Below are 26,160 nucleotides of genomic sequence, written 5' to 3' on the forward strand. Positions count from 1 at the left end.
AAAAATAAAAATAAATACAATAAAAAGTTAGGAAAGATTAGCTGATTTGCAAAGTACTATCTCCCATAAAGGGGATAGATGTAAGCCGTCGGATCTGTTTATGATCCGACGGCTTACGATATAGATCTGGAAGATCTATCCCCTTTATGGGAGATAGTACTTTACAAATCAGCTAATCTTTCCTAACATTTTATTGTTATTGTATTGATTTTTTTTTAAATTATTATTTTTTTATTTTATTTTATTTTTTTAATTAATTTATTATTTTTTTTAGGAAAGTTATTGACCTTTTTAGTTATCTTACAACAGCTACTTAGGTGGCGCTTTTTGGAATTGTCAGTTATTGTTTAATTTTAGCTTAATGTACTGAAGATGCCTGTACACAGGTGAAAATTATACTATTAAATAATCTTTGTACGTGAGTTTTTTCTGTTATTAATTTTGTATCGATATGTCTACTCACGGTATACCTCTTTTAAAACTTATCCAAGTCCCTGTCCTCTATCTAAGCCTTGGTACTCCCACAGTGTACCAAAACTGTACAAGAGAAGAATTGAGCATGAACAGAGTCATTTTTTGATATGTTGACAGTTTTCGTACAACTAGTTCAAAAGTCCATTCACTTATATTGCCTATAGCAAAGCCTGAAATAGTTGTAAGAAAACTATCAACATGTCAAAAAATGACCCTGGAAGAACTAAAGGCAGGAAAATTGCATCCTGCCCAAATGGCAGCCATGCATTCTGGTCTCTAGTCAAAGTCATTGGTCGCAACTTTTTCCCAACACTGCTGCATCCTGGTAGCATCATCACTCACAGAAAAAAGCTAATTTCCTGACTTCCTACTTCTCTTCTAATTCTCATACTGCTGATTTTAGTAAATGTTTCCCAACAATCCCACACACTTTACACTCAATGCCCAGTGTGTCCTTTCACAAAAAAAAAAAAAAAAAAAAAAAAAAAAACGAGATCAGGAGAATTTTGCTCAAATTGGATACCAAAAAGTCTCCTGTCCCCAATGGCATTCCTCCAATTGTCCAAAAGGTCTGTGCTCCAGAGATGACTCTCATTCTGTGTTATCTTTTTACACTCTCTTATTCCACCAGTATCTACCCTGCAGTATGAAAATTAGCTCACATCTAAAAAAAAGGAGAGAAAAATTAATACCCTCAAACTACTGTCCAATTTCTCTTACTTCAGTTCTTTCCAAAGTAATGGAAAGAGCTATCAACATTCAATTGTTGTGTTATTTTGAAGACTCTCAGCTAATAAATGACCACTATTATGAGTTTCATCACCATCAGCCAACAGCTGATCTACTCACTTATGTCACCCACATCTAAACAAATACCATGGAAAAGTTTGGCAAGTCCCAAGTGTCCTTGATATCTCCAAGGCCTTTGACTGGGTCTGGTACAAAGGCCTGTTAAGCAAACTCCTATCATCCTGACTTCTGCACCTGGACTGCCAGCTTTCTGACTGGATGCTCACTTAGGGTGATGGTGGACAGTTATTTATCTTCTGGATATACAACCAATGCAGTGGTGGTCTAAAAGGATTTGTTTCACATTCACCCATTTCCTTCTCTATATAAATAACTTACTATAGCAGGCTACCAACCCAATACATAGTTTTGCTGATGACAGCACACTGCATTCCTCCCTTTCATTTGACAAACCAAGCAATTCACAAATCACCAGAGCCCTAACCACTACCACCTTAAAAACAGATCTCTAAAACATTCATCAGTGGGGTTTAGGTAATCTGGTTAATTTCAATGCAAGAAAAACACAACTCTGTCTTATATCACACACACACACACACACACACACACACACACACACACACACACACACACACACACACACACACACACACACAAAGAACCCTTCTCTTCCAGTCTTACTTTTGACAACATCCAAATCCCCCATGCATGATGAGAATTTGTCTTCTTGGGGTAACACTAACCTCAAATCTCTCTTGGCACAAACATATTACAAATATTACCTCCTCTGCCTCCAAAAAGTTAGCTTTAACTCTAATTTTATACAAATCACAAATCCATTTGACCATTGAATATTGCTTCCATATCAGGATTGGTGTCTCTAAGAGCTCCCTAAAGATACTGGACTCTGTACAGAAAAGGGCAGTCAGATTGATCAATGATCCCCCCCCCCCCACTCACTTTCATACAGGTGCTCAGTTTCCACTGCTTTTATCTTCTACAAATACTTCTATGGCAGCTGTTCATCAAAATTAGCATCAATAATACCTTCGTTCTTTGTCAAATCAGTTCAAATGTGTGCAGTAACTAACCAACACTCCACAGTGCATCTGAAAACGCACAGAACAAATTTCTCCTCCTCTTCATTCATCCCTTCCAGTGCTGCCCTCAGAACAGTTTACCATGTTGTGTTTCCAAATTAATACAACCCATAGCTTTTGATAAATGTGAACAAGTTCCTTCTTTCCCATCCACAGTACTAGTGTACTATAGGTTGACCAACCTCTCATGGATGGGTTCCCAAATAATAATAATAAAAATCTATTTATCGACCTGGCATGCCCATGGATGTTTGTGACTGTCTTTAGATTGGAGATGAATTTCATTGTCCAGTGTGAGACAACTGTCGTGCTTATTAAATGCCTGAAGTGGCTTGAAAAAGTTCCATGTTTGATCTCTAGAGCAGGACTCTAGAGATTTCCAGACTATGTATAAAAAAAAATAAATATATAAAAATTGATGAAAAATGAAAAAAGAAAGACTTAGACAGCCCACAGTACAAATGTATTATAGGCTTGCAAATAACTTTCCATGGGTGGAAGCCACATAATGATAATAATAATAAACAAACTACACTGTATTTTTGTCTATGAATTGTGTGTTATGATCTGCTGTGACATGTGATGAAAAGCTTGAGTTTTCAGGAGAAAAAAAACCCTGCTACCTTTGTATGAGATCAGCAAAGGTCAATTTCAGCTGTTTTCATCCAGGTCTTTTCCAATCAAAGGTGCATGTCCCATCATATAATGATGCCATGAATTATGCCATGGAAAAAAAATTTTCCATGGCATAATTCCTCTGCACAGTTGGAAGAAATTATGCCATGGAAAATTTTTGGGAATTTCAAGTTGCTCTTGATATCTCTATGGCATTTGATTAGATTTGGTACAAAGGTATATGAAGTGATTTTCCATTATATGGTCTATGCAAGTAGATTACCAGCTTTCTGTATGGACACACACACATTATGTGTGTGTGTGTTATCTGGCTGATCTGCAGTTTTGTGAGATGAAAAGTTTGAGTTTTTCAGTAGTAAAAAACCCTACTAGATTCGGACACACATTATGTGTGTGTCCACACAGAAAGCTGGATGGATCTTTTTCCCTTGAACTTTACTATTTTTTCTCTATTTCTATAAATCAATGACCTGCAATTGACTGCAAATCTAATAAGTTTTGGTAATGAGTACATGGCACTCTTCATTCTCATTTGACAAACCTTGCTTGCATAAATCACCAAAATTTTCAGAATATCAACTTCTACCACCCTAAACTTGGATCTCCAAACCTTTCTTCATGTTTCAGTTTAATGGAATAATTTACAGCACAAGAGAAATAATTAAACAAGTTTAATCGATTTCAATATTTCTTCTGCATCAAAGAGAAATCATCAGGAGTATAGTGTTAAAATTGTAATAACACACAAGAAACAATAAGTGGAAGAAATGAGATAGAATAAATAAAGACTAAAGTCCTATGAGGGACACCCTCTATGGCTAGAATTAGATGGTGGGCAGGATGCCTAAGAATTAATTTCCCAAATTTTGGGAAGTTTAATGCAACCATATTTATTAAGATTAGACTGGTTTTTTAATTCTGCTACAAATTCTAAAAAGTCTTTCAAGTTTGTATTTGATGCAATGAAGCATGGTGATTTTCTTCGATCTGATTCTGTATAAGGTATCCAAGGCATGGTTTGCTAGATCTGATTGACCATAGTTGTAGCAGCAGATGTATTTTTTGTGTAGTTCTAGGTGGATGTTATCAGATCTCCCAGTATGACCATAATATGATAATATAATCTCTGCATAGCTTTCAAACCTTTGAAGCTGGCTTCCCTTCTTTGCTCTCCTAAGGATCTGCTTCCTCCCTTCTCTATTCCAGGTGTTTGCAAGGTTCCTTGTGCTTTCAAATTATCATATATTGGTCAGATTGGTTCTCTTTGTGTTATAAATTATTTCGTTAAAGTGCAACATTAATGTAAATCAGCCCCTAAGCCTAAATACTCATTTACAAACATTCTTCAATGGGAACACTGATAATCTTTTAATTTTCAACTATGTCCCTTGGATTATAGTGTACTCCTGATGATTTCTCTTTGACTGAGAAGAAACATGTATTATAGTTAACTACTCTCAACTTTGGGCAGTTCTGACTCAGTTGGCTCTTAAGATTTTAAGTTTGTTCTTAAAATCATGGGCTATATAATTAAATCATAAAGATTTAATTATATAGCCCATAAACCTTGCTTACGTGCTTGCTTACTTAAGTTTGAGTTTACTATTAAATTAGAAAAACTATTTTAGTGTTATTTCAAGGCCTTCTGGAGTGAGTGTTGGAAATCTTACTCACTACGAACCATAATATCAATCATACCTAGCCAGGACTACATTAACTATTAGCACATGTGGACTAATGCAAAAAAAATTATATTATACTTAGCTCGTGGGATAAGGTTCCTTTTGGTCTTCTGATATGTGCTGAAAGAGAATCCATAAAAAAAATTAACTGTCAATGGATTCACAAGGAAAAAGCACTGAAAAATATCAGTGCCTTTTCCTTGTGAATTAAAGGAACCCTCTGACCACAAAAAAGAAAGGTAAATATTATCCTTACTCCAAAGGAGTCTTTGAGGAGGACAGAATACATTATAAAAATTACTTCAGAGCCACATGCAACTTCCAATTAAATTGAAACATTCACTTAGCTATTCCAAATACCCTACTCAAAACTAAACCAATGTCTACTGGATTAAGTGCACTGCCATCCTGAGGAAATAGACTGCATATTATTGATATTACAAAGGAAAAAAACAAACAGCACCATACACTTTTCCATGTAAGTTTGACCTTTCCAGTCATGTTCTAGAGCAGGAGTGGGGAATCTTTCGCCCAAGAGTCTATTTCAATTTGCCCCTTTGCTGATGTACTTGTATGTAAATGTAAATAAAATTTTATAATAATTTAAATTTAGTATAATTAAATTTATTTAAATTTAAATAATTAAATATACAAAATCAAAAATAACTATATTACATAAAATATGATCGCCATATGTCTGGCAACCATCAAATCGAGACCAACCATTAAAATAAAAAGAAATCAGGAGCATTTCTCGCAGGCAAAGTTCAGACTTTCTCTGACTGGTTGCTTCCCAACTGCGAGTGCCTTGTAATTAGCCAGTTGACAACTTTATTCAATTTATTTTTTTAAATGACAAATTGTAGTGAAAAGCATAAAAGTGGTGAATGTGCTCTGTTTTGTATAAAATGGACAGAACTATACTTCTTTATTGAAATTAATGGCAAGTGCATTTCTCTTATTTGTAACAAACATGTTGCGGTTTACAAAAAATATAATCTTGAACGACATTATTTGAATCAGCATAAGAAATATGAAAATTTAAAAGGATCAGAACGTTTAGACAAGATTATTTCAATTATTTCTTACCCAACTGAAAAAAACCGCTTTACACATTTTCCAAAATTAAGAGAACACAATCCAAAATCAACAAGTGAGTACGTTGATGAGTGTCAAAGTGTTTTGAATCAATTCCAAAGGAGATTTGAAGATATATCTCAACCGTTTCTTAAGTATAGTGGCATAAATCTTGCCTGGAATACTCAGTAGGGAAATACCTCTGTAATTCTCACATTCAGTTTTATTTCCCTTTTTATATATGGGTACTATTAGAGCTCTACTAAAATCATCAGGAATTCGTCCCTCTGTCCAGGCCTTCTGAACTATGCAGTGCAGCCACTGTAAGACTTTTATACCACCATACTTCACCATTTCTGGTCAAATATCATCTACTTCTGCAGCCTTTCCACATTTCAAGCCTTTGATGGCTTTTTCTACTTCAAGTATGGATATGTATTCGTGACTATATGCCTGTTGAGTGTTTTTTTTACCACTGTGCTATCACTGCTTATTTCATTTGGCAATTTTTCGAAGTAATTACTCCATACTTCAAGGGATATCTTTTTCTCATGTTTTCATGTCACCTTTATCATCTCTAACTCCTTTTACAGCATTGTAAAAAAATGTTGTTTTAAAACAACCTCCATTGTAATGGAGGTTGTTTTAAGCTTCTTTAACAACCTCCAGAATATTTTGCCACCTTCTTGAAATCCATTTTCTATGTTCTTGCCAAAGTTTCCAATAACTTTTGTTTAGCTAGTTTTACACAGTGTTTAGCTTTCTTACATTTGTCTCTGTATTCTCTAAGAGTACAAGCTGACTTATTTGACAGGCACTTTTGATATGCTTTCTTCTTTTCCTTCACTGCCTCTTTAACTTCCTGTGTCCACCAAGGAGTTCTGATTTTTCTATCCTTGCAAACAACCTTACCACATGCCTCTCTGACAGAATCAATCTGTGTTTTCTTCAAGGCTTGCCACTGAATCTTCAAGGTTTGGTTCCTGTTCTCAAACTCTTTCATTTTTTCTTCAACCATATTTGTATATTTTAGTCTACAGTTCACATCTGAGAGCTGCTCAACTTTTATTCGCTTTAAAATTTTCTTACATGTTATTCTTTTAATATGAAATTCAATTTTATCCTGCTCAAGACTAAATAGTGATCGCTTCCAATTTCAAATCCTCTCTACACTCTGGTGTCCTGCACCAGAGAGAAAACATCACTATCAACAATAACATAGTCAATGAGACTTTTCTTATTCCTTGCCTCTTCTCTCCATGTGAATTTGTGCACATTTGTATGTTGGAACATGGTGTTAGTAATAACCAGTCCTTGTCCTGAGCAGAAATTCAACAGGTATTTGCCATTATTATTAGCTTTGCTCTTTTCTCTAAATTTTCCCAAAATATTTTTGTATGTCTGACAATCACTTCCTACTCTGCTATTTAGATCCCTAACAAGGACCAACTTTTTCTTTTTCATTGTGTCAGTAGCTTTCTCTAGAGCCTCAAAAAATTCCTCCACTTCTACCTTAGTAGAGTCTTCTGTGGGACCATAGGCACAAATAAGTCTCATTGTCCAGTTCCACATTCTCATATCTACTTGAGACTGCCTGCCATTCAAGAAGATTAGCCTTGTATTTAGTGTTGAGTACTATGGCTACTCCTTCTTTTCCTTGATTGTAATTGCCTGAATATAACATTTTGTTTTTATTGGTCAGAAAGATCTCACCAGTTTTTGTCTTTTTTGTTTCAGTCACCCCTATTATATCGATCTGGTACTTATCTAATTTATCAGCTAACTCCATTTCTTTGCCATTCAGGCTTCTTATGTTGATAGTACCGATCTTTAACTCTGATGATAAAATTTTGTCATGTTGTACCATCATTTTTTATATTGGTTTAAGCCAATAAGAATACAATTAGGTTGGCTAAATCCCAAATTGCCAGCCCATCCTTGCTCGTTCAGTATCTAGGTAGATACCCAACAGGATGCACCACGAGAAGGTGAGGATTGGACATTAGGTCAGAAGCCTAGGTCAGTTCTCCGCATTCCTTTAAAGGCTATATGGAGGTCTCTTCTCAGTTATACAGCTTTGACCATTAAGCACCCCATTTATAAATATACATAATAAATACATATGTATCATGTATCAGATATATATATATATATATATATATCTGATGAGTATGCTAAGTTCTGCACCATAGTGTACGTTGTTGTATTGGAAGGATATCAACAGTGCATGAGAAGTGCTTAAAAATATTTAAATAATGCGATATCACAATATGTCATAGAGTTTAAAGAATAAATAGAGTAGGAGTGAAATGAATGTGTAATCTAATTAAGCAAGATATTCATAAGAAAAAGATTATGTGTGAGGAAGAATACTGTGTACACAAGGATGATGTCAGCTATCATAATTATAAGCAGCATGCCAGAAGAGTCACAAGTTTTGTACAGAAAGCTAAGTCTGAGCATGAAATGAAACTGGCTCTGCAAGTAAAAGAAAGAATGAATTTGAAAGAATAACTCTACTGAATGCAGATGACTGATACAGAAGTGACAGTTCAACTAATGAGTAGCCATTTTGCTACTCATTAGTTGAAGTACTAGAGCTGTTGCACAAACTGAACAAGAATTCTGCAATAGGAATTGATGGGATATCAACACAGATGCTAAAAAAAAATGTTCAGCTGAACCTTTGACCAGACTATATAATTTGAGTCTTAGAACAGGGAAGATTCCACATGAGTGGAAAGACTGTATGGTAATCCCATTGCACAAGGGTGGTGCAAAGACCGACATATACAACTCTTAAAAATCAGTATCTCAGGAGTGGTGGGGAAGATTTTAGAAAAGTTGGTTGGGGCTTGCATTCTGAAATGGGTTGACAGTGAATCTCTACTTTGCATGAACAGCATGGGTTTACTAAAGGAAGGTCATGTTTTAGCAAGTTGCTCACATTCTATAATAATGTTACCACTGAGTTAGACAAAGGGAATGGATACATCATGATACTTTTGGATTTTGCTAAGGCTTTTGACAGAATACAATGGAACATTGTTGCATAAATTTGTCAATATGGGATTGGATTATGGACTATTGGCATGGATAAAGGATGACTGACTGACAGATATCAAAAAGTTGTGCAGTGGGGGGGGGGTGAATCTGCAAGATTAAAGGTAACCAGTAGTGTGCCAAAAGGATCAGTGCTTGGTCCACTGTTATTCAATCTGTACATTAATGATACTGGATAGGCTTTCACATGTGACATACAGCTATTTGATAATGATGTAAAAGATAAGTAGGGTAATCAGGAATGCTGCTGATTTGCAATACTTGAAGAATGATTTAAATAGGCTGGAATTGTGGGCATGTGAAAATAACTATCGATTCAATGTTAACAAATGTAAGGTAATAAATGTAATTGCACTTTGGTGTGATTAGATTTCCAATGTTGTATTATATTGGTGGGATTATGTTAAAAGAAACAGATCAGGCTAGGGAACTTGGAGTTTTAGTAGAGAGGAAGTTGAAGTTTAAGGTTCATACTGCAAAAATTGTTAATACAACTCAATGAATAATTACAATGCTGACATGAACCTTGACATGTAAAGTTAAGGAAGTCATTTTTCCTTTTTACAAGCCCTTAATAAGACTTCACTTAGACTATTGTGTGCAGGTCTTGTCTTCTGGTTTCCATGGTGATTCTGATACCATGGAGAGAATGATACCAGGATTGTGGAATACTGATTATGAAGACAGATTGTGAATTTGTAGGCTGCAGACACTACATTCATGCCCACTAGCAAACAAGAGAATGAGAGATGATATGATTGAGACTTACAGACTTCTGAAAGAGTTATACAGAATTTCAGTAAATAGAATTATTCCTTTTCTGGAGAATGAATGCTGTCAAGAAGGGGGGGGGGGTATGAGTTAGATTTTTCTCTCACAGATACGTGAGTGGAATGGATTGTCATTGGATGTTGGATTGGCCATTCTATTTATGCCAGAAACTGAATATATATATATATATATATCATCATCATTATCAGACATTGTCGACCCACTGATGGATGAAGGCCTTTTCAAGATTACTCCAAAACTGTCTAAAAATGTTGGACACCACTGTTCTAGAGCATGCAAAGGTGAAGTAACTGCAATGGGTAGGAGAAAAAAAGTACATCATGCAGCATTAGTGGCTGTTTATGCATAATTTATATCAGTTCAGGATGAACATTGGTTATACACTTTTCCACATGAACTATGAAAAGTTTTTTTTTCTTTCTTTTTTTGAAGAGTGGTAATGTGTATGAATGAGCTGCTATTTGAATATTATATGTGGAAAATAAGCCAAAAGTTGTGCAGTTTTGTGCGATGAGGTATCCAATGGCATATTATATTTGTGGGATAACACTAGAAGAAACCAATCGAGTTTAGTAGATAGGAAGAGTTTTGATATGACCTCATCTGGCCTACTGTGCATAGATCTGGTCTCCTGGTTTCTTCCAAGGTGATGCAGATACAGATGGAGAGAATGCAAAGAAGTGTGTTAAAAACAATACTGTGGAATGTAGATTATGAGGCCAGATTGAGAATTTGCAGACTGCAGACAGCAAACAGGAGAAAGAGTGATATGATAGGGATCTTCAGACTTCTGAAAGGTTCATATAGGATACCAGTAGATAGAATTTTTCATTTTATGGAGGGTGGGAAGATGCTAAGGGAACATTCATGGAAGCTGAGACTGAGTGCAGTGATGAAAGGGGTGAGAGATAAACTTTTTTTCTCACAGTGTGGTCATGATTGAAATGGCTTGGCTTTAGAGGTGGTGAGTGCAGGTATTGTGAATGAATTCAAGAAAAGGTATGGCTGGTATAGATAATAGGTAGCCCCCCCCCTCTCAATGAGTTCTTGACTTCCTGGATGTCTCTGGTAATAATAATAAAATAATTTACTTTTCAGACAAAAAACGTAAAACTTTTATTATTATATTACATATAAAAATATATTTGTAGTAATAACTGTCTGTGTGACACTTGTGCTTGATGCTTCTTCAAGTTACTAATTTGTGGTCTAAATATGGATAAAGTCACATATACACTATTCCTCTTCTTCTTCAATGGACAACATTTCTCTCTTCTTGATAGTTGTTACTGTTGAAAACTAACAAAAGTAAGCAGAGGAAAACTGCAGGCATATTGTCAGAGCAGTCTGATAGGGGTGATATGATACATTTAAATTGAGAGAGAGAGAGATTTACAGGATTGACAATGGGACAATTTTTCATGCTGTAGAACAATGGGAAAGGACAAGTACCAATCCCTGGAAGTTGCAAAAAAGAAGTGGTAAGGAAGAGGGTAAGGAGTCACATATCTGGAGGAAGGTTGGGGCTGTGGAATGTATTGATAGGGTAGTGAAAATGCAGATGGTGAATGAGTTTAAAGAATGATATGATAAACTTTGTGCTGTTTAAGATGAACTTCCCATGTGACTCCATGGAGACATGAATAATAATAATAAACAAAGCATATTTTAAGTTCATTTGCCATATGCTTTCTAGAGCTGCTGAAAATAATATCTTATTTCCATTTTATATTTGTACTATGGCTTTAAATCTATAATAAACATAGAATAATGATACAACAATAGCATGTTATTATTATCAAAGAGATTATTAAAACAGACGCTGAAACATATTGAAGTTTTTAGATGGTAAATAATATTTGGTCAAAAGTCTCTAAAATAAATTGAAACTGAAAAAAAAGGTTAAAAATCAAATAAATTGTTCATTCAAAATTAAATTAACAGTATTTCTGTTTAAAAAATATTTTCAATAAACAGACAGAAGCTAATAAACCTGCACGAAGGAATGAACTATAAACAAATTTGTTAAATGTTACAATTATAACTTACTATTTCCTATTCTACTTACGTCAAGAGTTTACTTAGAGCTTTCTCTCTAGAAATGCATTTAGACATATACCGAAGAAGTCTTTCACCGGCAACAAAAAAAAGATTAATCTTGTTTTTCTTTCCTTTTTCTGCATAAAGTAGTTTAATGGCCTGTTAATATAAAATAAATTATATAATTAAGAGATCATTTACAAAGCACAATTTTAACTTAAATTTAAAAAAACAGCAAACATGCCATATATTAAATGATCTTTTTAATTTTTAAACCTTATATCATTTTTTAAAATAAATTCTATCATACACAGAATGTTTAGAATGAAGAATGTAATATTGTACTACATATTGTACTTATTCACTATACACTTTTTGTATAGTGAGTGAGTTTGTTATAGTTAGGGTACATCAGAATTACTGATTATCAGGCAATCCTAAAATCACACAGAACCCAGATAAACAAGAGTAACTTAATTTTACTACAGTTAACCCATAGGAATCAAAAAATTATATGTTTGTTACTTTCTTTTAGAAGAGAACTGATAAAAATAAGTTGGGGGACCTTCTGATAATTTGTAATAATATATTTGCTATAATAATGTTTACATAGTCAAGAGATGAGTGCATTTAAATAATTATTTACCTGTAAATGGGACAGGTTTGACAAATGAGTGCCACAGCAAGTATTTGAATCTATTCCATCTATGTTTACTACTCTCACCAAGCCAACATGATCATCTGGAAGTTCAAGTCTAGTTCGTACCTATATACATATATATATATAAAATGCTATTATTCACTGTGCATTGATATTCAACATAATATTCATGTTGTTCCTTTTTTTAAGATACTAAATTTGATTAGCAAAGCATGGAACATACATATTTTCCCATATTATTACCACTTCATAAGGCTAATAAATCATAGTAGATTTATTAGCCTTTTGAGATTTATAAAATGGTATATTAGTATGGAGGCATACCTGAACATCACTGAAGGATGTAATCATTATGCAGGAAATCTAATTTAATTTGTGAAAGATTTTTTTTGCTATTGAACTTATAGTTTACTTGAAATAACAGAAAAAAATTTTTATGATCATAAAAGTCCCATATATTCATAACATTCATAAATAGAGTATCAAATATTTCTTTAAGCATCCAAATTACAAAGTTGTTTCCACTATCAATTATAAATCTCCAAAAACATTTACCACAATAATTTAAATATGAAAACACATAACAATAGTAATAATATTATGATATCATTACTGTGGTTATGATTATCATTTTATATATATATAAAATATAGATATTTCAGTTTGTGCATAACAAACTGTCTTTAGTGTAGAATAAATAATTAAAAATTCAGATATAACATTAAAACTATCTGCTATAAACAATGGTTCTTTGTATAAGAGACCTACTAATAAAACTAATTAAACATATAAACTAGTTAATAACTGTGTGACTGGGACACTCACTGAATCCTGCTAGCATGTCAAGTATTTTACAAGTTTTTTTTTAATAAGTCTTTTTATATATTTTTATATTCGCATTCAGTCTATAATCTTAAATCAGAAACATAGAACAATATGGATGCAAATATAATCAAATTAAACATTTAATCTGATTATATTCATATTGTTCTGTTTCTAATTTATATCTTTATCCTTTCATATATTTCATTTTTATACTGATTTTTGGTCTAATTATAGTTTCAGTACCAGAAGTTAAATTAGATGGCAGAATGATTATCAATTTTCCTTTCAAGGATGTTCAGTTATGTCTGCACAGCTGCCCAACATCCTTTTACAGTTAAAATGTAGAGTTAAGAACCTGTTGACGTCTCCCATGATAATTGCTTGGCTTGCACTCATTGTGCTAATCTGCTGATGCATGTCATCCACATCTTCTTCTGGACCCCCCAGGTCCATAGCAGCAACCAACAATATATTTTGTTCTATTGGCCTCTATCTCACACCAGACGGCCTCTAATGAACCATTTCTTTCAGATCTACAATCTTCCTTAACTACTATTTTTATTGGTTGAAGGTCTTCAGCTTCATTAATAATACCCCTTCTCCTACCTTATTTCCTCTGAAAATACAATATCCATGACATTCTATTCCTATAACTAGATCATTCTCTGACAACAAGGTCTTGCTGATGCCAATAATTTTTGGCCAAGTTGACCAATGCCAAAAACTCCTCTCCTTTATTTCTGATACTTTGGGCATTTGTGTACATGCAATTTACATCTCCTTTAACATGCAATTTAACAGGTCCCACAGTTACCTTTATATAATGCCATTATCTTCCCATTCAGATTGGAAACCCGGGAAATTGTACCCAGCTCTTCACAATCATTCATGCAGTCAAGTTCATTTGTCCCAGGGGTGGCTAGACACATGCTTGATTGCTTTCCCCCTAATATCTTTGGTTTTCCTGGTTTTGCACTTCCAAATTCACACTGAACAACACTTTCTCCAAGCATCTAACTCCAAAAACCATTCAAATGCAGTCCATTAGGCATATACAGGTCCTTTTGTCCATCAAATTCATTCCATACATTTATAAACTGCACCATTCCTCCTACACAATCTTCTCACTGATAATCATGGCCCTTCTTTGCAATTCTGTCCTATCACAATCTTTACTTTCTTACTCTTCATTTTTGCTTCTTCTAACAACTCTTTCATATTCTCTCTCTTGTTGCATATTTACTACAGGTTTTGCAACTTTTCATGTAAAATAAAAATTTATTATATTCATGAATCTAATTTCAATTAATCATTTCTGATAGCTATTGCCAAAAAGATAATTATATCAACAAAGTATAGAAAGAATTCATATAATGCTGATATGAGGAATATGTAAGAATACACATATACACCATATCAACATCACACCTATATTGTTGATATCACATACATGCCTGTTTTAATGCTGGATCACTTTTTTCAAACATGCTTATTTTGACTGGTATACTCTCCTGAATTTTCTGATTCACTGTTTCCTCTAGTGCTTTCATTTTTTCAGGCTTCATCGAAGGAATATCTAGTTCTATGTAACTCACTTCATCACCAAGATTCCAGGAAGTAGTAGAAAAATTAAATTCATCTTCAGCAATTGCTGTGATAAGATGTTGACCTATGAAATGAAAGATTTCATTAATCCACTAATAAAAAACCTTATCTAAATAAATAAATAAATATAAATATAAAACTACATACAGGCATACCCTAACTTACTGTGCTCTGCACTTACAAACATTTTTGAATTGCCACTTACCCCAAAGTTACATCACTTGCTTCAGAGTTACAGTTCTTTAGTGCCATGATTGATTAGAAAATTGCCTTACATCATACCAAAACCTGATATGAATGCAAATTTGATCAACAATTCTAAATTTAACAATAATGGTAGCATAAAAATCCCAAGAATTTGGATTGGACACATTCAGCCTACTTAAGTTCTTCAAGTTTTCCAGCAAATCTTATTTTAGGCCTTTAAGAAGGTAATTTCAGCTCTTACTGAAAGTGTACGGAGAGGTAGCACCTTAGTATCGATGTCAGCCACTGATCTCAGGGTCAGGATGTTGAGCTCTGGTCCTCACATACGCTCAACTTTCACTTATGGCTCCAAGAAGTTGGCAGTGCACACCAGCGGCCACACCCCGGTAAACTGCCTCAGCTGGCGGACTAAACTAAGCGAGGGTATCAGCAATAAAGAATGCTGTAAATAGGGAACGTCAACCTTTATGTGCACGAAGTCTGGAATGGCTAAGATGGCAGAAGAATCAACATTGACTGATCAATGGCATTAAGGGCATGACAGCAAGATGTGCGGCACATCGTGGTCACACTCCTGACATCTAAGGGACTTGTGGCCAGCCATCATGGAAGAGATTGGCGCCTCACCACGTATTTATCCATTGTCAACCATGAAACACACCATGTCACAATATGAAGTTAGAGATGTGGTTGAGACCCCTGCAACCATCAGCTCTTATAGCTACAGGGAAGAGGAGCTTGAAACCAGGAATTGTAAGACAAGAACTACTAAGGTGTATCAAGATAATATCCCAAACCCTCCAAGGAAGGATAGTCTCAGATGTCCCTTGTCTGAAAACCAGGAGCAATCTCTTAAAAATAGTAACATGAAATGTCAGAACACTATGAGGCAGGCAAATTTGATAACCTACTTCAGGAATAAGAAGTGATGAAGGCTGATATTGCAGGTATCAGTGAAGTGAGGTGGACAGATACAGGCATAATAATAAGAAAAAATCACACTATAATCTACTCTGGCAATGACTTACACCTTAATGGAGTAGTGCTTGTTCTAAGTAATAGAAGTGCAAAATCTCTACAGGGATATTAGCCCATAAATGACAGAATCATAACAGCCAACATTTTTATGAAGACATCCAAACTGCAATCTCTAGTGCTAAGTCAGATGATATTATTATAATGATTGGCGACCTAAATTCAAAAGTGGGATCAGAAAAAATCTAATTTTACATGGGAAACCAAGGGCTTGGAATCAGAAATGAAAGAGGTGAAAGATTAATCCAATTCTGTAAAACCAATGACCTAATAATTGCCAACACACTGTTTAAAAGCCCTGGGGACATCTATAGAAACCAAATTGACTATATAATAATAAGCAAAAGATTCCAAAATGCAATAACACAAACAAAAACATATCCTGGAGCAGACATAAGATCGGACCATAACCCAGTGATTGCAAAAATCAAAATAAAACTTAAGATACCAAGCTAACCATTCATAAGAGAAACTTATAATTCAGACTAACTTAACAACCAAGAAGTTAAAGACTGCTTTCACAAAATCTCTTAACAAGTCTGACACCACAACTCACACAGAAAATAGAATGCCAATTGATGAAATTAACATGAACTGGCAAACATTCAAAAATAGCATCAACTAAGCAGCCAGAAATACACTCCCACAATTAAAAAGGAAAAAACCTTGGATGAATGAAAAAAAAATGTTGATGGAACAAAGAAAAAAGTTAAAGAACAAACCTGAATAGAATAAAGAAATAAAAAAAGAATGCAGGAAAGCCAAAGAGGAATGGATTAAGAATAAATGTATAGATATAGAAAACCTTGATAGAAAACACAGAAGCAGAGAAATGTATGAAAAGATCAGAGAAATGACAAGCAGGACAAATACAGTAAATCATGCAAGTGTCATTAGAGACTCAAGAGACCATACTAAAATGGATAAAAAAGAAATCATGGAAAGATGGAGTGAATACATAAGGAAATTATATGAACAACAAAGAAATGATATTCCTGAACAGACTGATTTAGAAGGACCATACATTTTTTACTCTGTGAAGTTGAAAATGCCATCAGAAAACTAAAACCACATAAAGCTGCAGGAATAGATAATATCTTGGCAGAATAGTTGAGGGCTCTTGATGAAGGAGGACTGAGATTTCTAACAAAATGATGCAATAAAATATACAAGACTGGATTTTTACCCAAAGATATTAATCACTCAATTTTCGTTCTAATTCTCAAAAAAACAGAAGCTACAAGATGTGAAGAGTTCAGGACAATCAGCGTCATCAGTCAAGTATCAAAAGTCCTCCTATACGTTATTCTTGAAAGAAATAAAAAAAAAATAAACATAGAAATAAATGATACACAAAGTGGCTTCAAGGAAAACGTAAGTACAAGAGAAGGTATTTTCAACGTCAGAACCCTCATAGAAAGATATCCAGAAAAACAAAAAGATGTGCACCTCTGCTTCATAGATTACAAAAAGGCATTCGACAATGTTCAACATGAACAATTAATTGAAATTCCTTTCAAAAATAGGCATGGATGGAAAAGACATTAGGCTAATAACTAATCTTTACTGGGAACAGACTGCATCTTTGAGAATAAATAGAGAGACCTCAGAAGAATTCCCAGTTCAGAAAGGTGTGAGACAAGGCTGTTCTTTTCTCCGATTCTCTTTAACCTGTACACAGAAGAAATATTTAATAAAATTAGTAACCTCAAAGGAATCACTGTAGGTGATTCCTTTGAGGATATGTAGATGACACAGTTCTTCTAGCTGAAAACAAATAACACCTCAAAACTCTTATAGATGAAGCCCTCAAGTACAGCGAATCTCAGTTTCAACTTTAAAAAGACAAAAATCATGATAATTTCAAGAGAAAAGGAAATACCAAAAATATGCATCAATATAAAAGGAAATAAATTAGAACAGGTGCAAACATACATATACCTTGGACACTTGATCACAGAGAATGGCAGGACAGAAGATGAAATTAGAAAAAGGATTGAAATTGCAAGGTCAACTTTCGACAGTATGAAAAACTACTAACATCTAGAGAATTAAATCTGAAAACAAGACTAAGAATCTCTAAATGCTACATATGGTCTACATTATTATATGGAGTAGAGACATGGACACTCTCCAATCTGAGTGTGAAAAAACTGGATGCTTTTGAAATGTGGATGCTGCAAAGAATTATGAGGATATCATGAAAAGACAAATGAAGAGGTACTAGAGATGGGAGGTGTAAATAGGAGCCTGATGAAAGAAATTAAAAAGAGAAAAGTCAGCTATTTTGGACATATTCTGAGACATGACTGCTTACAAAGGAGACACTTCCCGAAGGAACTATTGAGGGAAAGAGAAAAAGACAAAACTGGAATGGATGAAAAATATAGAAGACTGGACCTATCTTTCATATGAGGAATGCATCAGAGGTGCAGAATAGGACATGGTGGGGGACACATGGTAGTCAATCTCCTGGAGGGAGAAGACACCTGACAGGACAGGGCTGGCCACAATCTATACTGTGTCTAATTTATATCAGTAACTATGTGAGAGCATGTTACTCTCTAGCTTAATATATCTCTTAATGATTTGATAAATAATAATAATAACAACAGGACTCTGGCTTTGATGGAGTAAGTATTTTTTTTTAACCAGAGGTCATTCTAGTAATTTTAATGGTTGACCAAATTACTGTGACTTTAGCATACCATATATATTGCAATGTATTGGAATAGTTAAAGCAACAGTTTGGAGTATTGCAAGTTATGGAAGTGAGTCATGGACACTCAGAAAGAGATATGGAAAGAATTAATGGGTTGGAAATGTGGTGTTATAGAAAGATGGAAAAGATTAGCTATTAGAATATCAAATCAAGAAGTTTTAAGAAGAGTTGGATGGAAAGAACACTGCTCAAGAATATTATGCAAAGAAAGACCAGATTTGCAGGACATCTTCTGAGAGGTTCTTCGGGACACCTTCGGGTCCCCACGATATATCAATGATATCATAGGGACTAGTTTAAGAATGATGGAGGTGACAGACCAAGAGAAATGGAGGAGCTGTTCATCTGCTGCAACCCTCCTTCTAGAGGATGATACTGGACGACGATGAGACCTTGATATGAAGGTTGAAACAGTGAGTGATTATTTTGGTTTATATTAAACTGAAGTTTTAATATAACATGGTAGTTGTTTCCATAATTTTTAATAATGAATGCTGATCACTGTGTAACCATGAAGGAATGTGATTATGTTATGGCTATTATGACAAAATAGCCAAGTATCAGTACAGTTTTGGAAATAGTTAATTCAGCAATTTTAATGATGCATAACTTTCTGGAAGCACTTTCTATCTGTTTCCAAATCTGTTGGTCTCAGGCTATTTCTGTGAGATATGCATGTATGTTTTCTATGCAACTATTCCAGATTTCTCTTTGACAAGGCATAGAAAATGAACTATCGCACAAGTAATTTTCAGGAAATCAGACATATCACATTAGAATATTTCCCAGCTTATATTTAGTAACCTGCCATAAAACATTTTTGAAATTATCAGCTGCACCTTATGGTAGAGAAAACATCAGATTTAATTAAAATATTACCTGTGTGTTGTTGCATATGATCGAATCGCCTAGTCCAGTCTACTTTTACTTCTGCATTATCACCAACTGCCACAGATGTTTCTATGAAATGAAAAGCCACATCTCCTTTCCTGAAGACTTTTAAAACAGGTATTCCATTAATGGTTCCTCTGTCATCTGGCTAAACAACAATAAAAATAAAAACAAAGCTTTTTAGTGCTTTTATCCATATTTTTTTTTTTTTTACAGTGATTGTTATTATTATTATCATTAGGGTTCACAAATGCACCTTACTCAAGGCAAGTATGTTTTACTAGTTAGCAAATAGTTGCAAACTGGAGACCAATAGAATATTTTTTTATTTAATAAAAAAAAAATAACTACCTATAAAAATCTTTTTTTAACTTCAAGAAAACAGAGAATAATATCCATAATATAAAGAGTCAGGCCATTCTAGTAACAAAAATTAATGAAACAAATTATATATATAAAAAAAAAATTCTTCCACAATCATTTCTCCTATTACTGGCCACACAGCAAACAAAGTCCATAGTAATTTCTCTGGATATCAGGGCCAATCTCTTCTCATATTCCAGTTTTGCCTTACTTACCATACTAGTCACTCTCCTAGCCTGAGTCTTATATTCTTCATGCATCTGCTTTCCACCCCTCTCCTTATATCTCTTCCATAACCTCTTTTTAACCTGCAGTTCCTGTTTGATATTGTTTGTTCAACTTTACATTAAATTGTGTCCTCTTCTTCACTTGCTGTATACAGCTTACTATTGCTGCTAATAAATATTCCCTCACAATTTCCTAAGCACAAATGATATCTCACCTATCCAATTCCTTCTTCATGGAACTGCCCCAAGTTGATATTGTAAGACTATTATAATCACCTGCTTTATGATTCCACATACATTCATTTCTCTATGATACTCCTGCATGTCTGTTTATCTTTCCAGTCAAAACCACATGGCCACTTTCTCCAACTAGAGATGGAGATGCCATCTCAGTTATAATCAGCTTTTCTGATGCTATGACCAAATCCAAAACTCTTGAACCTCGTGTTCGTTATACTACATGTTGCCTAAGACATTTGTCCATCAAGAATTCTAGAAATTCCTTTTCCTACTGCTACATGCAGTTTCCTCTTCCCAATTTGTAATTGCTGTAGTTAAAATCTCCCATAACAATCTTTTTTCTTCTTGTATTTGTCAACCTCCACTGCCTAAACATCTCCTGCTCCTCACCTTCTATGCTCCCTGGCTTGTAGCAACACCCCACTAAATTTCCTGTTTTGCCCATCTCTGCTTCACACAATATGCTTCCAAAACCATTAGTGCGACTGCACTCCAAATCCTCCACTCTGAGAGGACATAAGCAGTATTCCACCACTGTTTTCCCTTCCTATCCTGTCAAAAAATGATGTACCCTGCTAGTATATCATATTCTGTCAACCACGTTTCAGAGATCCCAATAATCCTTGGACAGGCTGATGCTATCGGTGCCACCAATTCATTTCCTTTATTCCAGATACTCCTGGCATGTATAAAGAATAAAAAATGTCACTGTTTCTATATCTATCATTATCCCTCCAGTCTCCACTGGATTCAGCATTAACCGATATATTCCCCCCACCCCCTTCTCCCAAGCACCTATTCCCACAAGAGGCCACCCCTTCTACCATCCATCCTGATAATTCTAGTTTCCCTCCATTGGCACACTTACTTGATCAAAGAATAGCATTCTCTCCTGATGCCTATTGTCCTTCCTCATTCAAATGCAAGCTGTTTCTTGCATTGTTCTTTTCTGTCTTCAAATGCCCTCTAAGCATCCATGTATTCCAAGCCTCTCTTTTGATACATTCTGGCTATCATACTATTCATTATTAATGCTCTTTTCCTCAGCTCTTTATTATACCTGGGCAACACACACACACACACAAACACACACACACACACACACACACACACACACACACACACACACACACACACACACACACTATTCTTCCCTTTCTGAGTTTTCTTCCATACAACCTCAAGCATGAACCTCAGATCTCTTGCCACCTGATTCACACTGCCTCTCAAGTCATTCGTGCCACCATCACAATCATCTCATCTCATCTCATCCACCCTTTTACCCCACTAATTTGCCATAGCCACACTTTCTATCGTTTCTCCAAGCAAACACTCCTCAGGTGTTCAATCTTGCACACACCATGGATCATCAAATCTCCATACATCACACCTCTTACTACTCTGTTCCTTCCTTGCTCACCTGCATCCCTCACATTCTCTCTCCTCTCTAACACTTTCTTTGTTTCCTATTTACATGCTGTCCTGGCATCTCTCTCTATCCCTGGTTCCAGCACTCTCTCGCATTTTTCTCATTTCCTATTCTGCTGTTTCTATTCTCTCTTTCTATCATTCCATAACTCTCTCTCACTCCGAGTATAATTCGGTTTGCATTCATTGCTTCCATTAGCTTAATCTTTTCTTTCACGCTTCTCAACTCATTCCTGAGACATTCCACCTCCTCTTTCAGTGCACGTATCTCTCTCTCTCTCTCTCTCTCTCTACAAGCTACCCACTTTTGCTTGCCATTCATCCTCCCGACTAAGACCATCTGAAAACTTCATAATGATTCAAACTTTCCACACTCCTCGTTATCCTCTATCACACTATTTGTCTCTCTAGGTCAGTATTCTACTGCCTCTGATGCAACACTGCCAAGGTCTGTTGTAGTAATCTCCAACTCACAAAGTTCTTCCCATTTTCTACATTTTCCACATATATGCACTCCCCAATCTCTCAACTGCCACATATCCAATTGCCAGGATCCTTACATGCCACAAGCACAGCATACTACGAAATCCAGTAGTATGCTATGCAAAATTCTGACAAGCCATTGGTAGACTGAACTGCAGCTGACGCCATCATTCAAATAGTGCACGAAGAACCAAGTACTCAGAACTACTACATCTAAACTAAAAATTTAAATGTTAAAAAACGTTTAATTTTCTTGACCATAAAAGCTCTGGAATGACTTCTAATGGGACTATATTGATCAAGTACATATAATAAACAACTATGTTATATCAACTAAGGCTGTTGGCATCTTCAGGGTACATAACTGATGTAAGGCCCTAAAGGATCATTCCTTTGGGGAACGATCCTTTAGACCGTGATCTGGAAGACCCTAATAAGGGTCTTCCAGATCATGGGATTCTATCCCTCTATGAATAGAGCTGGATAGAATCACATTAATATTAATTGTTATATTAATATAACAATTAATATAATTCCAATTATATTAATTGTTTAATATAATTGGAATCAGTTGATTATAATTTGTAACAGTTTTTTACTTTTTAGTGCCTTACATCAGTTATGTACCCTGAAGATGCCAACAGCCTTAGTTGGTGAAACTAGTTGGTATAATAGTTGTTTATTATATGTACGTGATCAATATAGTCCCATTAAAAATTTAAATGTTTTTAAGTAGGATTTCCCCAACTGCAAATTACTTTACGCTGTGTTATTTAGAGTTGCCTTGTCATGTAAGGTCAGCTTATGCATTTTCTCTATCTATATTCTGCATGAAACTCTTGTAGTTTCTGTATTCAGCTAAGAAATAATGTTGGATTCAATATCCACTTAATTTGAATAATTTTGCATTGCCGAAGTGAAGCCGTTTGGCTCTATTTTTCAGTAATTTTTGGTGCCTTTTGTAATGTGACACCATTTTTAGCAACTCGTATAGTAAATTATAAGTTCCACATCATTTCATCCTAAGTATTCTTGGTCTGGCTCCCACACTATTGAGACCTCAAAAAAGGTCGAAATCGGTCTGGGTAGTAACCTCCCCCCCCCATAATGTATAACATAATACATCTCCTAGGAGATGTTTTACATTATGGGAAAATACTAAGGACAGCGATCGGAGCATAATCCACCTTTACTACGAGTTGCCCTGTCATGTAAGGTCAGCTTACGCTTATATCCGCCGAAATTTTATAGTCTCTATCTATATTCGGCATGCAACTCTTGTAGTTTCTGTATTTGGCTAGGAAATAATGTTGGATTCAATATCCACTTAATTTGAATAACTTTGCATCACTGAAGTGAAGCCTTTTGGCTCTATTTATCAGTTACTTTTTATCCATGCTATTCAACGGATGTTACAGAATCATATCCAGATTTAGCTGGATGTCTATATACGTCATGGCAGGTTGGGGGTGGGGTGGGGTGGGGGTTAATTAATACTTTCCTGTATTTCAGCAATGTGACGTTGCCAACATCAGGGATCACAAAAAAAAAAAAAATGTGCATGCAGGCATTGGTCTTACCACATCTTATGTAAAAAAATCTACCCACTTTAAAAACTTAATTGAAAATCTTACTTTAAATAATACAGACATATTGGTCAGCTTTGACATCATCTCACTGTTTACCAATATTCCCCTAATTGATACCTCAACACTCTTAAAAAAACGTTTTTTCTTCTGATATCTTAGAGCTCTTTTCCTTTGTCATCAATTCTGGTTATTTTTCTTGGAAGAACAAAATCTACAAACAGATAGAGGTAACTGCCAGGGGTCCCCCCCCCCCTCTTGCCAATTTTTACATGAAAGATTTTAAAAAATGAGCCATAGACTCTTCCCCTCTAAATCCTATCTGGCTAAGATATGTAGATGATGTGTTCCCTATTTGGCCTCATGGCCTAGACACATTAGACTCCTTCCTTAGTCACCTCAATAGTCTACATCCAAGAATTCAGTTTACGATAGAAAAGGAAAATAACAATAGTTTACCCTTCCTAGACACCTTAGTCACACGCCTTCCTAATGGTAACCTTTCTTTCTCTGTATATAGAAAACCTACTCATACAGGCAGATACATTCACAAACTCTCCCACCACCACCACTCCAATCAGCAAAATGGCATTATTAAAACTCTGACCAACAGAGCCCACAATCTTTGTTCCAGTGAAACTGCCCTTTCAACCGAACTCAAACACATACACAACACCTTCCTTTTCAATGGCTACAATGATTATGGAATTAAAAAAATAATCAAGTCCTTCCTCATTCCCCAACCATCTCTTCAGAAGGACTTCAGAAATGCCATCACCTTACCTTACATCCACGGCACATAGCCAGATAGTTAAAAAAGTACAACCACCATACAGCTTTTAAGCCCAACCATAAACTTGCTACCCTTATCCATTCCACTAAAGATCAGCTCCCTCTCCTCTCTCAGTGCCTGGAGTATATAGCGTACCTTATTCCTGTAAACTGGCTTACTTTGGACAGACAGGCAGATCAGCAACCATCCAGTTAGAAAAACACAAGTCATACATCTGTAATCACAATTATGGTCAATCTGGCCTTGGAGATCATGGTTTGGATACAACCCACAGGATCTCCTGGGGAAAAAAAACCACCGTGCTCCATCATAGTAACAAAAAAGAAAGACTGTTCTTTGAATCTGCATCTGCACTCAGGAATCAACCTAATTTAAACAAATACAGTTGCATAAAACTTCCCAAAATTTGGGAAACATTAATTATCAGAGATCCCTCTTTACATCCTAGGCTACCTGCAAATGCCATAGAGGGCGCACTACCTAGATAGGACTTTAGTTTCACTCACTGTTGTATTGTATTTGTGTGTGCTGTTACAAAACGTTTTTTGTAATTCCCGAAGATGTCTCTGTGACTGAGATGAAATATTTGAAGCATTAAAATGAGTTTTAATCCTTTCTCAGTGCTGATAATATTCCATTAAACCTCCAACATGAATTCTTCACAGCGCTTAAGCCTCAACACAGGTGACCAAATCTGTGCATAATAATCAAGGCAGATTTGAGTAAAGATCACACAACAGTATGCTGCATGATCTTCAGAAGGGAGAACTGTAATATCGATATCAATGACACTTCTTAACAACTCTTTCTAACTTTGTGTGTTGAGGCTTACAAAAGATCAGCTCCCTCCTCTCTCAGTGCCTGGAGTTTATAAAGTACCCTGTCCCTGTAAGCTGGTGTACTTCGGACAGAAAGGTAGATCAGCAACCATCCGCTTACACAAGCCATACATCTGCAACCACGATTATGGTCAGTCAGGCCTGGCTGACCATGTTTTGGATACAACCCACAGGATCTATAGGGAAAAAAAACCACCATGCTCCATCACAGTAAATTCAAAAAAGAGAGATTATTTTTAGAATCTGCAGCAGCTCTCAGAAATCAACCAAATCAAAATAAATATGGTTGCATTAAACTTCCGAAGATTTGGGAACCATTAATCATCAGAAATCCCACCTAGGACCATAGAGGGTGCACCACCTAGATGGGACTTCAGAGTCACCCACATGGTCAGCTTCGTATTGTTTGTGGCATTTGTGTATATGTTAAATTAGTTTTTTTGTAATTCCTGACATGTCTCAGTGACAGATGAAATATGCTAAGTATTAAAATCTGTTTTAATCCTTTCTGAGTACTGTATACAATCCATTAAGCCTCCAACATGATGTCTTTCCAACTTTGTATTATCAGCAAATATGTTGAACAGTGGTAGCTCAAGAAAATAATATTTTTGGGAACACTCTGTCCCCGGTGCCAACTT

General features: G+C 35.3%; 1 protein-coding gene across 1 annotated transcript in view; it reads right to left on the bottom strand.

The window, feature by feature from the left end:
• LOC150098916 (alanyl-tRNA editing protein Aarsd1) overlaps window positions 1-26,160 on the bottom strand; it is a 113,095-nt gene that overhangs the window by 77,242 nt on the left and 9,693 nt on the right. The window contains exons 3-6 of the mRNA XM_090405029.1: window positions 19,549-19,708; window positions 14,555-14,769; window positions 12,261-12,380; window positions 11,643-11,773 (exon numbers count right to left, since the gene is read on the bottom strand). Of these exons, the coding sequence (XP_090261155.1) occupies window positions 11,643-11,773; window positions 12,261-12,380; window positions 14,555-14,769; window positions 19,549-19,708 (626 nt within the window). The remainder of the gene's footprint in view (window positions 1-11,642; window positions 11,774-12,260; window positions 12,381-14,554; window positions 14,770-19,548; window positions 19,709-26,160) is intronic.

Source organism: Typopeltis vanoorti, chromosome 15, assembly GCF_054136105.1.
Source record: "Typopeltis vanoorti isolate ZY-2024b chromosome 15, IOZ_Tvanoo_1.0, whole genome shotgun sequence".
NCBI lineage: Eukaryota > Metazoa > Arthropoda > Arachnida > Uropygi > Thelyphonidae > Typopeltis > Typopeltis vanoorti.